This window comes from Myiozetetes cayanensis, unplaced genomic scaffold (genome assembly GCF_022539395.1).
Source record: "Myiozetetes cayanensis isolate MyiCay16 unplaced genomic scaffold, myiCay2020 scf23, whole genome shotgun sequence".
Taxonomy (NCBI): Eukaryota; Metazoa; Chordata; class Aves; order Passeriformes; family Tyrannidae; genus Myiozetetes; species Myiozetetes cayanensis.
This window is the reverse complement of record NW_026087445.1, coordinates 8,877,831-8,892,274: the sequence shown is the minus strand read 5'-3', so window position 1 is coordinate 8,892,274 and position 14,444 is coordinate 8,877,831. Positions and strand designations below refer to the sequence as shown.

The 14,444-nt window shown below is 49.0% G+C and overlaps 1 protein-coding gene across 5 annotated transcripts in view; it reads right to left on the bottom strand.

Moving 5' to 3' along the window:
- The window catches only part of DAB2IP (DAB2 interacting protein), a 158,592-nt gene that overhangs the window by 105,916 nt on the left and 38,232 nt on the right, over nucleotides 1-14,444 (bottom strand). For all 5 annotated transcript variants that reach the window (XM_050320117.1, XM_050320116.1, XM_050320115.1 and 2 more), the window contains exon 2: nucleotides 9,901-10,004. In XM_050320117.1, the coding sequence (XP_050176074.1) occupies nucleotides 9,901-10,004 (104 nt within the window). The remainder of the gene's footprint in view (nucleotides 1-9,900; nucleotides 10,005-14,444) is intronic.

Genomic DNA, 14,444 nt, shown 5'->3' with positions numbered 1-14,444 from the left:
TCCACCCCAAAACAACAGGAAAACCTGAATTCCTATTTGTAAAGCTCCAAACCAGATCCGCATTTGGACAGGCAGGTCCAAGGACCAGCTGGTCCAACCTTTCCTGGCAAAAGCACAGTCAGGACAAGCTGGGCCAGCCCTGCTGAACCTGAGGAGAGTCCAACCCTGGGGACTCCCCACTTCCCTCAGGAGATTGTTACAATGATGGATTGTTCTTACTGTGGCAACTTGTGTCTAAATGGCACCTCTCCAGGAATACCTTGTCCCCATCACCCCTCGCCTTTTCCATGTGATTCCTTGTAAAAAATCCAGTAAAAGTTAACCTTGGGTTGGCTCAAGTGAAGCAAAGTGAACGTGACCATTCACTGCAGCCAGGTCAGGCTGCGACATCATGGGAATTCCATGGATATGATCCTGCAAGCGGCAGGAATGAAGGGGGGGACAAGGGCAGGCTGTGCCGAGCCCTGTGAATCCCTCCTGCGGAACCGCGTTCGGAACACACGGAGCCGTTCAGGAAATAAAGACATGATTAGTTCTGGAGCTCATTTCCTTGGTGCTTTGAAGAATGTTGCAGGGAAGATATGATCCACTGTAATTATGGAGGCAGATAAAGACAAGAAGTTGCTGGCAGAGCGCCAGGCCCGGGAATACCTGAGCGGCTCAGCAAAGGCATCCCGGCTTTCCCAGCTCTCTCTCGCATTCTCCTCGGTGAATATTCCCTGTTCCCTGGGAAAAAGGGAGTGTGGGGAGGACAAACACTGCTATTGCTGATCACAGTGCAGTGCTGAGGAGAAGTGACAGCGTGGAGGAGAAAGGGAATGTTGTTTCCATGGTAACCAAAGTTTGAGGGAAGTCTGCAGGAATCGGTGTGGTGTTCCCGCTCACATCTCACCCCCAGAGCCACTGCAGCCGTTCCTGACCTGCAGCCTCCCGAGCCCACGGCATCACCACGGCATCACCACGGCATCACCACGGGGCCAGGCAGCCAGACTGCTGCTCCAAGGAGCTGCACCTCCTTTGGAACAACAGTGTCACCACCTGGAGAAACAGCCTCACATGAGGCAGCAGCAGGCTGGGATTGGGAGGGGAACAGGAAACCTCCCAGACATCTCCCAAATGATCCAGCCCTGCTCCAGAGCAAGGGCCATGAGCTCCTCCATGCCTGGTGAAGCTCAAAGTCAGACACTTCCACAGGGGCAAACAACACAGACAAGGTCACTTCTAGCTGGGATGGGGCACCCCTTACATGATTTGCTGGGACAGCACCCTAATTATTACCCAAGTACTCAGGTGCCACCTGAACCATCTCCCACGACGACAGTCCAAGAGATTACAGCCCCAAATATGGCCTAGGTTGGCTATTAAGGAGAAGTGTTTAGTCCAAGTGAGAAAAAACACGTCTCAGAAACCAATTTAAACCTTGGTAGAAGCGTACTGATAACTATTCAGGGTGAGCTGTGGCAATGACACACATTTCTATTAATTCCACTGCAATGACTTTAATATTTCAGATGACGCCTCATATCCGTGAGCTGAAGCAATCCTAATTCCCAAATGGGCAAAGTTCAGAGATGAAGGTCCTGATGAAATGGGCACTCATGCTCTGCTGAAGGTCTCTAAGAGACTCAGACAATACCTTACACTGTCTGACTTGTTTTCTGCAAGCACAACGTCAGGGCCGCTGGAAGAGGGAGAATGGAATGTGTTCATTTTCCTACCTTTCCTATCTGCAGGACAATTCTTTATCTGTGACCCAGAAACCAACAAAGGGGGCACTGTCACCTTGTATATTTTAATGGCCCTCTTTGCTCTGTGCTACCAGGAATCTCAGAGTTGTCAGTGCCTGGAGGTTTAAACAAATTGAAGCTTTTGTTTGTTTATTTTCTGCCTTTCATTCACTCCTCGGCAATGAAACCAGTCAGCTCCAGTCAGCCTACCCATTAGTCCAGGCTGTTTGCATTTGGGCTTCCAGGGTAGAGATTGAAATATTACCAATTTTTTTTGATTGCAGCAGTTTTGAAATGAGCATTTCTGTTCAAATCACCCTTTGGACATGGAGGTCTCTCAAGAAATTATATGGATCCAAGGATGCTGCTGAAAATTCCAGTGAGAGTCTGAGATTGTTTCTCTGTCTTTGTGGGGGGAATTCAAACAAGTGCAACAGATAAAAAACACAACAGAGGCACCTGAGCGTATATCAAATTGTGAAATTACCACCAAAAATGCAAAAACCCCATGTTTTAGAGAGTAAAGGCCACTCAGCTGGCCAGTTTTAATATTTCTCACCATTTAAAAGGATGCCTTGAGCTGGTTTTGTTCCTTACAAGAAGATGATCAGCAGCACAACCATCCAGCCCCAGCTGTTTGCTATGGGTTTTGAATGATGGGGAGAGCCATTTAACCATCCCATGCCTTAGTTTCCCCATTTATTTTAAGGCATTCTGATAAATTGCAACCCCCCCAGTGCCTGCAAGCCCTGAATTCATTCAGATTGGCAGAACACTTTAACAGCTCCAGATGAAAGGTGCTACACAAGTGCCAAGTACTATCACTGTAATTATCATTCAATATACACTGATCAAAAGAATGAAAAGTGAATTAGCATTTCCTATTAGCCCTACTTACTGCCTAAATGTTAAATATTCCTCCCATGGGCTCTCTCCATGAAAACACACAGGAACTGGGGGTATTTCTCATCTGGCTATGACGCTGCTTCCCTGGGAGGGGAGGGATCTGAGGAGCAGGGGCAGGAAATCACAGCACAGGTTTCTCCCACAAAGGCTTGTTCGGGGACAGGGAGCTTGGAGCTGCTTTCTCCCTCCTTCCTTGCTCTGTCCTGCTCCAGGATTCTGCCCCAGTCCCAAGGATTTTCTGCCCTTGGGCCTCTGAGCCCTTCTCTGAGCCTCTGGGATTCACACAGCCCAGAGGAACCGGCCCAGAGTCCCCAGAGGCTGAGCAAGTGCAAACATCTGGAAGAGCTGAAGGAAATCAATGGATTTGTGCTAATTTAGCCCCACTGCAGGGCCAGGCACCTTGCTGGAGTGTTTGCTTGCCCCTTTCCCACCTGAGAACTAGGCAGCATTTGACTTGATTGTCCCTGGAAACACAAGCTTCCCTGTTAATCCTCTGCCCAGGCCTCGCACAGGAAGCAGAACTCTGAGCTTCTCCAGTCCTGAACACTTTTGGTGCTGTTGGGGCACAGAAATTCAGGGATTCATGGCATTCCCTCTTGGGGCAGATTAAACCAGGGGCTCTGCTCTCTGTGGATCCTCACCCTTGGGAGCTGACCCAGCTCTCTTAGTGCTCCCCCTCCAAAGCACCTCCAGCTCATGTCCCATCCCCTCCTCGTGCCAGCCCTGCCACTGTCCCTGTGGGCCCTGTCCCACCCGTGTCACTCTGACAGCAATCAAAAGCAGGCCCAAACCCCCCAGAAACTACAACAGGATTACCAATACCTTGAAAGAGAAGTGGCCTCAGAGTGTGAATTAAGCTGCTGATGAGCCCTTATGCCATTCTCTTCTGTAGAACTGTCCTTCAGACAGCTGAGGGAGAGACCTCCCTGGAACACCCTCGGTTCAAACAGGGGAAAAATCCATAGCCTGCCTTGCTGAGTCCTTTGCAGTGAAGGAGGTCAGAGCACCATGTCTTTCATCCTGTCAGGCCTGTCTTCTGCTTGATGCACGTAACAAATCCACAGTGGTTTGACTGCAGCTCTGTGCTGAAATCTGACAATCCCTCCTATCTCCTTCCACGCTTCCACTACTCCCCAGCTGCGAATTCCAGGTTTACTTAAAAACATTTCAGAACACAAGGTCAGGTTCAACGAATTAAACACTTATTTACTGCCAGGTTGGTCTTCCAATCCCTGCACTGGGAAGCACTGAGTAGGGAAAAAGTTCCCCTTGTTTGAAACAGATTTTCTCTTTCATGCCTTAAACCAGAATTTCTGCCACGTCTTGTGAAGTACAAGCAAAAACTGAAGGACAAAAATACCCACAGATTTATGTTAATAAGATGACTTAGAAAAATCAGACAGAGGGTTCTAATTTAAATAACAAGCAATTAGAAATTTGACAATATGGGCTGCTGGCAGAGAAAGGAAGGAAGGCAGGCATGTCTGCCCTGGGAACAGGGACTGGGGAGTCCAGGAACCCACTCACTCATTTCCACATTACAGCATCGAGGTGGAGAACATGGAACTCTCCTGAAACTGAGGGGGATTTCAGAGGAGTAATTAGGAGCAGCTCAGCTCGTGGTTAACACCAGGGCTGGGAATTGGAAGTGAAGAATTTCAGCTCAGGACACATTTCTGGGCTTTGGTGAGTGATCAATATCAGAGTTAGTCAAGTTTTCCCTCCCTCAGTTCTTGCAGCTGTAAAAGGAGGGTGGTGAGAACAAACCCCCTTTGTGGAGAGCTTGGAAATCCACCAAAAAAGATGCTTAAGGTACAAAGTCTGAATGCTGGTGCACCTGACAAAAACAGATCTGACAGCCAGATCAGCCCTCCCTGTTTTCACTAAACAGTACCAGTGAGACTGGAAATAACTGCAAATACTCCCAGTGACCTCCTTTTCTTCCAATCCCTAAAATGCTCACAAGCCCAAAGCTTCCAGGCGTGTCCTGTTCCTGAAGAGGGGACTGAACTGAGATACATTCTCCAAGTCATTTCCATATTTCTTGCTGCCACTGGCACTGGTTCTCCCAAGCCAGCTGACAGTTTGATGATAATGGCTCTGTGTTGATTTATCACTGGTGATAATGCTCCTGTTCTCCTCAAACCCAGTCCCTGTGGAAGGGGTGCTTTAATCTGTGCAGCCACAGACCAAAGTGATGGTGACTCTCCCTTGGAGCTGCGATGGTTTGGTAAACAATTACACCTCAGTTAAAAGCAGGGTGATCACACCCAGGGAAGGGCCATTCCACCCTCCACCTAACACAGGAGGAGAAATTCTCCACAGTCAAAGCATTGTAATATAATTTACATGACTGCTTTCAACAACAACAAAATTAAAATGGAAAATAGTGTGTCCTATGGACAGGCAAAAACTCGGGGGGAAAAAATCCTTCAGTATCTTGTCCACAGCAGCTTGAACTTGGATCCCATTATTTAGGATTATGTTCAGTGAAGAGGAATGGCAGAAGGGCTCCTCACTTTCATCTCTCCAGGAGTTTCCATTTACTGCCATCAGTATTTAATACTTCATTTATCAAGGATTAAAACCAGGATAGATGGAGGAATGCCATGAGAGGAGCTTAGGATGTATCACTGCACATTCAGCTGTGTACCAGCCCAAAGAGGCAGGAAAACTGCAGGAAAACAAGGCCAGCTGCAGGCAGGAGGAGAACTAACACCTCAGAAATGTCCTATTTCTCTGTGGCTATAAATGCTGCTTTATTAAAGATCCTGAGAAAGCAGAGGAACGACAGATGGGCCACCAAGGAGAGCTCCTGCTCCAAGACACCCCATTCCAGGAGCAGAACCACGGACACCGAGGAGGTGATGAAGGAACGTGAGAAAATGAGGATCTGGGAAAATGATCCAGAACCCCTGGACAGTGTGTGTCCAGCACTGGGTTTGGCCTCTGGAACCTCTCTGAGAATGGTTTCCTTTCCAATCCAGTTCACACAATTCCATGGATTGTGCAGCTTAGAGCTGCAATGTGTTTTGGTTTTGAGGGTTTTTTTTTTCTGGTAGCCAATGTGGCTTCAACCACAGAAGTGGTTCTGATGATCCCAGTGATAGCAGAACTGAGGATTAAAGGTCTGGAGACCAGAAATCCTAAATTCTGTCTAGTAAAAGACAGCATACAGATGCTTCCTCAGACACAGCTCTGTGGGCAAGGCAGAGAGGCATTTGCAAAGCTTTTGGAAACATTCAGAGTGCAGGTTACATCAATGGCCTCTGGAAGGAGGGCCCTTGCACGGCCAGTGAGATGGACCAACAGCAAGAAATCGTTCTGGTTTCTTGGTCCAGTCACTTGGTCCAACTTTTCTGCCCAAGTTCTTTGGTAATTTGGACTTAGCTTGGCCTGGGATATTTTCCCAGAAATCCAGATAAACCTGGCTCTAACAGAAGGAGTCAATAGATGGCAGTGCTTGATGGGATGGGAGAGAGTCCTCGCACAGGGAGCCTCAGCAACCCACCCTGCTCGTGATTTCCCTGCAAGGTGGGCACAGTGAGAGGATTTAATTAGCACTCAGCAGACTGTCTCCTCTCCTGGTCCCTGTGTTGGATGAAACACCACACAGTTTTTGGGTTTAACCCACATCACACCTCAGGCTGTTTGGATTCTGTATTCCCTGAAAGGCAAATTCCAGCCAACCCAGGGCTGTCCCATCTCCCTTGGGCACAGAGGAGGGTCCAGCATTTGCCCTTGGGCTCGTTGGTGTCTCCACTGACAGAGGACACAACTCTGGGTCCCTGCCTAAGAAAACATTTTCACTGACACCTCAAGCCTTGCCTTTCTTGTGCTGTCCTTGGATATTGAGTTTTCCTGAAGCACTTTTAATTAGGTCTCTGTTTGAGGGGCAGAATCAGGAGGAGCACAAAGGATTCCAGCCAGGCCACTGAACTCCAAAGCTGTGGCTGTGAGGACAGGCAGCCTCTCCCACGAGCCTGTGTGATGCAAGAAACTCCTCAGGATCAGAATTTCCCTGCTCATGTTTGTTTTATACCCACATACACCAGATCTGCTGCTTCTACAGATGTGATGTGGAACTCACCCGTGGTTCTCCACTCCCAGACTAAAACCTGGGCACTGCACTTGGTTCTTAGAGCAGGAGTAGGGAGTGTTTACTGGGGTAGAGACTGGATAGACTCCTACAGAGCTCTGGTGTCACAGAATTTACCTGAGGGATCTGCATGGGAGATAATTATTTTACAGCATGAGATAACTGGGGCTAGAGAAGGGTTTGTTCGAGCTCAAGAAGCTTTATTAGAAATTTCTTTTAGTAGGAAGGGGTAAAAAAGCCAGGTCACATATTGAGATACAGGAATCTCAAGACTTGATTTCAGGGTTCTATTCTGTAACTCAGGAAACTACCACGAGCTCTTGTTTTCCAAAACCACAATGCCCAATTAACTGTAACCTGCCTGGCAAACCTCTGCATGGGAAGGGAGCTCCCAAGGGACGTTCCCGAATTTCCACCCTGGTTGGCTTTAGTTCTGAGATGAAAGAAAAAGCAACTGAAGAGTTCAACACTGTCAAAACAGCTGAATCCAAGGGCTCCTGAGCTTCCCAGTCCCCTGGAGACTCCAGAGCAGAAGGATGGAGATGTCAGGGAAGAACAATCAGCTGTAAAATATGAAAAACTTACAGTCTCCAAACCTACAACAGCAGGCTCAAAAGTAATAATCCCATTACCACTAAACTAAGGCACTAATTACTGTTCCCCGTGGCTGGAGTGGACTGACTGCTAATGTTCCTCTGCTTAATGAAGGGAGGTGAGGGAGAATGGATTTCCTAAGTCAGACATCTGCTGAAGCCTGGGCAGCCCTAACAGCTGTAGTAATGAAGCCATTCATATTAATGCAGTGACATTCCCAGGGCTGAGCAGCAAAGAAATGAGACAGGGGTGGATTTTAACCCGGGGAAGACAAAGGCCGTGTATCACCTGTGTGGTGACTGCCCTTATTTAACCCACACAGAAGGACAGAGCTGCCCAAAGCAACCTCATCCCACCTGTGTTCCACTCCCCAGGGCTAACCTGCCTAAAGCTGGAGTAACTTCTCTACAAAAATCCCCAAAAAGCAGGATAGATGCCACTGGAAAGGAATAAACAACATCTGATTTCCACTGACTAAAAGTACACTCGGGCAAACACTTCCAAACCCCCTGTCTTGTGAAGAATCCAGATTTTCCCATCTTTTCTTTCGCATTTTTCATCAACAAGTCATATGCTGTTTAAGGCTCAAAGACACCCCTTTACTGAGCTAGATGGGTTCTGATGGAAGGCACAGAACTGAAATAAGCTCCTTGTCCAAACTGCTGCTGGTGACTCACTCACCAGTGCAAATGCTCTCAGGTGAACTGGGTGTGCTCAGATTTATTTTTTTTTTCAGATTGCACCATTGTCTTCCCTTTGAAATTCTGGTTCTGCCTCCCTGGGTTTGCTGTGCAGCAGCTGAGCCTGTAAAGAAGGTGTGGCCTGCAGAGAAAACCTGTATGGAGCAAACCACCTGCAAGAGCATTTGCCTCTTCTCTGGATAAAAATCCCTGTGTGCAAGCTGGTCATCCACGTTTTCCCCTTGAAAACAGGACCTTCTGATTGCCTTGGCTGGGAGCATCCACCTCCAGCTGTGGATATTTTGTGCTTGAACTTATTTTGTTTAAATCCCTCCACAGATTTCTCCTTTACTGTCCCTGAGGTTACCCTCAATGTTACCCAGAAGAACGTGGTGACTTCAGCTGGTTACAGAGCCCCAGATTCTGTTGCATGAACTAGAGTTGTGTCCAGGCTGATGATACAATAGGAAAAAGCCTCCACAAATACTCCCAGCTGCATCTTTGTTGCCCACTTATAAAAATCTATTTTGATCTCACCATTGTGCTTCCATTTGTCAGCTCGGTGTACTCCTAAATTAAATCATTACTTGGGTTTGATATTACTGGTTGATAACACAGCCCTTGGGGTAAAGAATCCCTGTGATCCACTCTGGAAGTCTGCAGGAGTCAGAGAGAGGACTCACATCAGTGATAAACCACTGTGCACATGCCAACTGAAGGAGAAACAAAGGCTTTTAACTCACTTTTAACTCACTCCAGAGCTGGTCCCCAAGGCCTGGCAGGCCATTCCTGCCCCAGAGCCAGGGCTCAGCACCAACAGACCCCATTCCTGCCCCAGAGCCAGGGCTCAGCACCAAGAGACCCCATTCCTGTGAAATGGCCACTGCAGAGCCCTCCCCACAGGGCAGCCCTGTTTGATTTTGGCAGCACTGTCAGTCATGTCAAAACACTTCCCACTCTTTACACACAGTAAGTCAGGGATGAGCAGAGCATCTCAGAGCAAAGGGATGGAAAGACATGGCAAACAGCAAACAGCTCCTCCAGGCTCCTGCTGGGAGAGGATCCCAGGCCCTGAGGAACCACAGCTTGGCAGGTGTCCTGGGAGTTGATGGCAGGCTTTTCTCCAGGAGGTTTTCCCTCTGTAGGAGGATGAGGACAATCTACAGCTGCAGGCCAGTAAACACATCTATGGATGCACTCCCCTGGCACTCAGCAAGGAAACCTCTCCAGGAAACTCTCCCAAGTGAGACAGCTCACCCTCAGCTGCTCCAGATTTACATTCAGATCTTATTGCTCTACCAAGATATATGTCACAGTTGCTAAGAGCATCTCACACCGCCCCAGCCACTTCAAAATAACTCAGCAGCCACTTGCACTGCAAGTGAAACTGCAGCTCTTTTCTCGGGATGAGCAAGTTCCTCTCCACTCGTTGGGATGCTGCAACACCCAGTGAGATCCTGCAGCACTCATTAAGGTGCCTGCACACTCATTAGGGTCCTGCACACTCATTAGGGTCCTGCAGCACTCATACAGGTCCTGCACACTCATACAGGTCCTGCACACTCATTAGGGTCCTGCACACTCATACAGGTCCTGCACACTCATTACAGGTCCTGCAGCACTCATACAGGTCCTGCACACTCATTAGGGTCCTGCACACTCATTAGGGTCCTGCAGCACTCATACAGGTCCTGCACACTCATTAGGGTCCTGCAGCACTCATGCAGGTCCTGCACACTCATTAGGGTCCTGCACACTCATTAAGGTCCTGCAGCACTCATACAGGTCCTGCACACTCATTAGGGTCCTGCACACTCATTAGGGTCCTGCACACTCATTAGGGTCCTGCAGCACTCATGCAGGTCCTGCACACTCGTTACTGGGGGGCACTGACCGTGACCCGGAAGGGTGTCGTGGCCGCGGGCTCCATGGCGGGGTTCTTGTCCGCGATGCCGCTGGGCATGCTGCGCCTCTGCCCACACCTCTCCGGGGGGGACTCTGGGGAGGGAACACACAACAAGGACAGTTACAAACCCAGGAGCAGCCCAGGAGTGCCAGCAGGCTGTGCCAAACCCGGTGTCTTCCTCCGAGCTGCCCTTGCAAATGAGCCATCGCAGCGACCCCGAGGATTCCGCTCCCGGTTCCGCCTGGAGCAACGTTCCATCAGCAAGACTTTCACCTTCAACAATTAGCATTTTTTATACAACTGTAAGCTTCAGATAATGCCTGACAGGTTGGTATTATCATTATTTCCAGTCTGCAGATGAGTAAACATAAACTGCATTGAGCTGAGCGAGAATTCTATGCAAAGTACAGATCCCTGCGCTTGTGGATCTGATCCTCCTCGGGGAAACTGCTAATGGGGTTAGAGGCACAGGATGCTTAAGTCACCTCTCTAATTCCTCCAGCAATTTGCTTTGGAACTAGGAAAAAAATATTAAATCCTGCATTTGCTAAAGCATAAAATGAGGATAGGAATACTTACCTCCTTCCCCAGCAGGGAGGAAGGGAGGGGGCTGGAAAGGCAAAATTAACAAATGTGCCCAACACTGAGGAGAAGATGTTTAGGAAGTTGATTGGACAAGTCAGCCACAACATCATGAGGTGGGGTTTTCTCAGTTCACAAACCCCCTTGGACAGCACCGTGGAACTCAGAAAAACACATTTATTTCCAAGCTGCCTGTCAGTGATGCTCAGATGCTGTGACAAGCATCCCTTCCCAAACCATTCCAGAGTCCTCCTTAGCCAAGCATTTCCATAGGGGTTGGGCCCTCAGCAGGGTTCTGCCCTCACCACAGCCTGCCATCACCCAGGATCTGCAGGAAACAATCAACACTGGCATTTCCACTCAGCAGTTCCTTAGATGTATCTTAATCTGTTCCAAAGGAGCAGATTGTGACGTTCCAGCCACGGACTGGGTGAGCTGCTGGCTCAGTGACATCTTCCTTGGCTGGCACGTCAGCTGTATGAGACCCAGCCAGCCAAACCCAGCAGCTCACTGCCCTCCCAACCTCCAGCTGAGCCTTTGAATGCCTTGGCCACTTCCTCTGCACTTTGAATGTCAAGGAGGCAGCAAAGTCCTTGGGTGTCACCTCCTCTCACATTCAGGCTCCTGCCCCCTTCCTTTGAGCCTCCTTTTGTTTTGGGCTGTCACGAAAAACTACCCGATTACAGCATTTTGAAAGGGAGCTCAAGATGACAAGACAACTGAAGAAGCTGCTTTGCATTTTCTTAATGACCAGAAAAAAAAAATCAACGTTTGTTCAAAGCATTTCTCACACCTGGCTGGGAAACGGGAACGATGGGATGGCAGCAACAAAAAATGGCTTTCCCCAGAGGCACCGAGCTGTGCTCCCCAGACACTGCCCAGCTGGGAGGGAAAGCACTCTGCAAGGATGTCACAGCCCCACAGTGACCCTCAGGGCTCAGCTGTCTCACTCTGGGTGACCTCCCACCCTGGGATTCCTCTGGCAGCCACGCAGGTCAGAGCTCTCTGGAGGAAGGCAGAGTGTGCCATGCCTGGGCTGATGGCACTGAAGTCACAAACTCTTCTCTTAACCTCTTACTTCATCGTTAAACCAGAGCCAGCAAACACCTCAGTCTCACCCAGACCAAAGCACAGAGCTGGCTGAGGACACAAAGCCTCCTCTGAGGATTAAACTCGTGGTTCATGAAATGTTTGGACTCAAATCTCCCTTTTAGCTTCGTTTGAGCACTGTGGGTTTCACTGCAGGAGAGACAACGTTACAAAACCCTCTGTAAGGCACCAGAAATAACCAGAAGGAGGGTTGGGTGTGGGTGTCTGGGGGGAGTGTGGGGGGAGCTGTTTGTTTTAAAGGTTAATAAAAATAGCTTACAGGTAAATTAGTAACTCCTAACTACCAGGAATGTACAGCAGAACAGTTCTACCTGGGGAACAGGATGAATATGGAAAGGTTTAAGTGCCCTTTTCACTTCCTCAGGGCTGGAGGCACAGCATAAATGGGTGCTGAAAGGCAATAGTAAAAACTCTGTGGAGTCACTGGAGGCTGGCAAAGAAATGTCTTCATTTACAGCAGAAGATATTTAGGTTAGCCACTGGAAACAGTCCTCTCTTGCCACGGACAGTTACACACTGGAACTGATCATTCACAGACACAGGTTCAGGTACAGTGAGCTCCCTTCCCTCCCCTCTCCAGGGTCACACGGGCACCAGACATCTCCTGCAGATCTTTCCAGCTGTATTTTCTGCCATTTCTGACAAATTTGCCCACTTGTGCAAGCAAACTACAGGAGATCAGATTCAGTGTCTGACTTCAGGCTTGCTGCTCTTCCCAATATTCCCAGCAGGCTGCAGTGGTTTGTGTTTTGCCCCAGTGCCAAATGAGATCTTCCAAGAGAAACTTCCCCAAAATTATCAGGGTCCTGAAGCCTCTTCCAGGTTCTCTCACACTACTGGGCCAACCCACTGCTTCCTGTGCAGGCACCAGGAGCTTTTTTAAGTAGCCAGAATTGAATGTATCCCACTTCTCCAACAGGATCCACAGCACTGCAAACACTGCACATTAATTTAGGCTTATGAATATTTCTGAAACTGTTTCTGTGCAGTAATAAACACGTTTGATTTGTTGACTAATTCGAGGCGCTGGAACTGCCAGGATAATTAATCTTTACTCTCTGTTTTTCATGCTGTGGAATCATTACAGAGCAGCACAGTGATCCCCCCAAGGCTCCGGGACAGCAGCAGGACAGGCACCCAAACTCCTGGTTAACCCACACACCATCACTGCCTTCTCTGATTCACAGCCACTGCTCCAGAGCAAGTTATGTGCAACAAACACACCAACCAATATCAACACTGTTTACTTTTCACTTTGCCAGGGAGGTGTTTCTGCATTTGCATTGCCAGCTCCTGTGAATCCCAGCTAGTCCAAGAGATCACCGGGATTTTCCTCTCATTGCTGGGAGTGAAATACATTTAACTCCTTTTGTTTGTTCATCCCTCACACACAATTCCAGGGATGAGCCAATGGAAGAGACAGCGAGAACAGGAGCAAGGAGAAGCAGCTGGAAGGAATAACCAACGAGCAGGCACTTCCCAGCAAGTGGATTGATCTGAAACTGCTCCAGCTCCAAAAGAGAAAGGGAGGTACAACCTGAGGGAGAAGTCAGGAGGAGAAATCACCTCCCTGCACTCACCAGAAGGAAGCTGTGCTGGCGAGCAGCGCTCATGCCATGGCACCCCGAGCCAGCCAGGAGCGGGAGAAGGAGAAGTGATGACTTCATGGGAGGCAGAAAGAGAGGGAAGTATGACTGGAATGCCGGAGCAGGCAGAGCACCGGGACACACGGGAGAGGGCAGGGTCCTGCTCCGTGACGTGCTGAGGAAGGAGACCGTGGAGGGCAATAAACCTTCACCAGCTCATCCAGAGGGAATGCAGCGAACTGGGAGTCCGTCAGCAGCTCAGGCTGGTGGAAAGGTGCCGCGGGCAGCCCTGCAGAGCCCAGGCTGGCTCCAGAGACCCAGTGGAGCCGAGCTCCTCCCTGCCCTGCCCCGCCGGGCACTGCCGACACCTCCGGCTGCCCCAGCGCTCACCGGGGTGGAGTTTCTGCGAAACCAGAGGGAACAGGAATTACCGGTCCCCTGCTCATCCAATTACAGCCTGTGAATTAATTTTATTGCTTAATGAATTTAGGTGCTATTCCTCTAATTTCTGCATTATCTAATAACTCCTTATTACAAACCCGACAGAGGGGAGGAGGAGGCACGGTGACAGTGATTTAACGAGGCTCACGTAGCACTCACAAATTAGGAACGATCCCTGGAGAACAGATACTGTAGTGTCTGTGTGATTCCAGATCCTCAAGAGAGGCTGCAGAAAAATCAACATTTCAGACAGCTCTAGGTGGCCACATGAGCCCAGGAGGAAAGAGGGATCTTTAATGTGAATCCAAAGGGGGATTTAGAAGCTGCTGTCAGAATAGAGGCACTTTGAACAGGTGGAATAAACAACAACAGAAAACAATAAACGCTGAGCTGAGCCACCTTTCCCCTTCACGAGGCTTGAAGAGCTGTGGGAAGCGGAGATGCAAAAATGTCTGATTTCCAGTGGCCTAAGAGCAGTTAAGAAGCTCAGAGGGATTATGAAAACCCTTGCAGCTCCCAGCAGCTGGACCAGGAATTCACCTGCAAGGCCACCCTTGTGGTTCAGGCACCTGCAGAACTATTTATTGGAATGTATCTCCCAGCGCTGCTCCTGCAGCCAGTTCTGCTCGGTCCCTCACAGCAACGCTAAAACCGTTATAACACACAAAATTAATTAAAGCCAAACCTTTATCAGGCAGTAAAATGGACTTTTAAATGAAAATGGTCATGAAGCAAAGGTTTAAGGCAGGGATTGGGGCCCTCTGAACAAGCAGACTCATCAGAAAGCAAAGCCAATGAACACAGGGAGGGTGT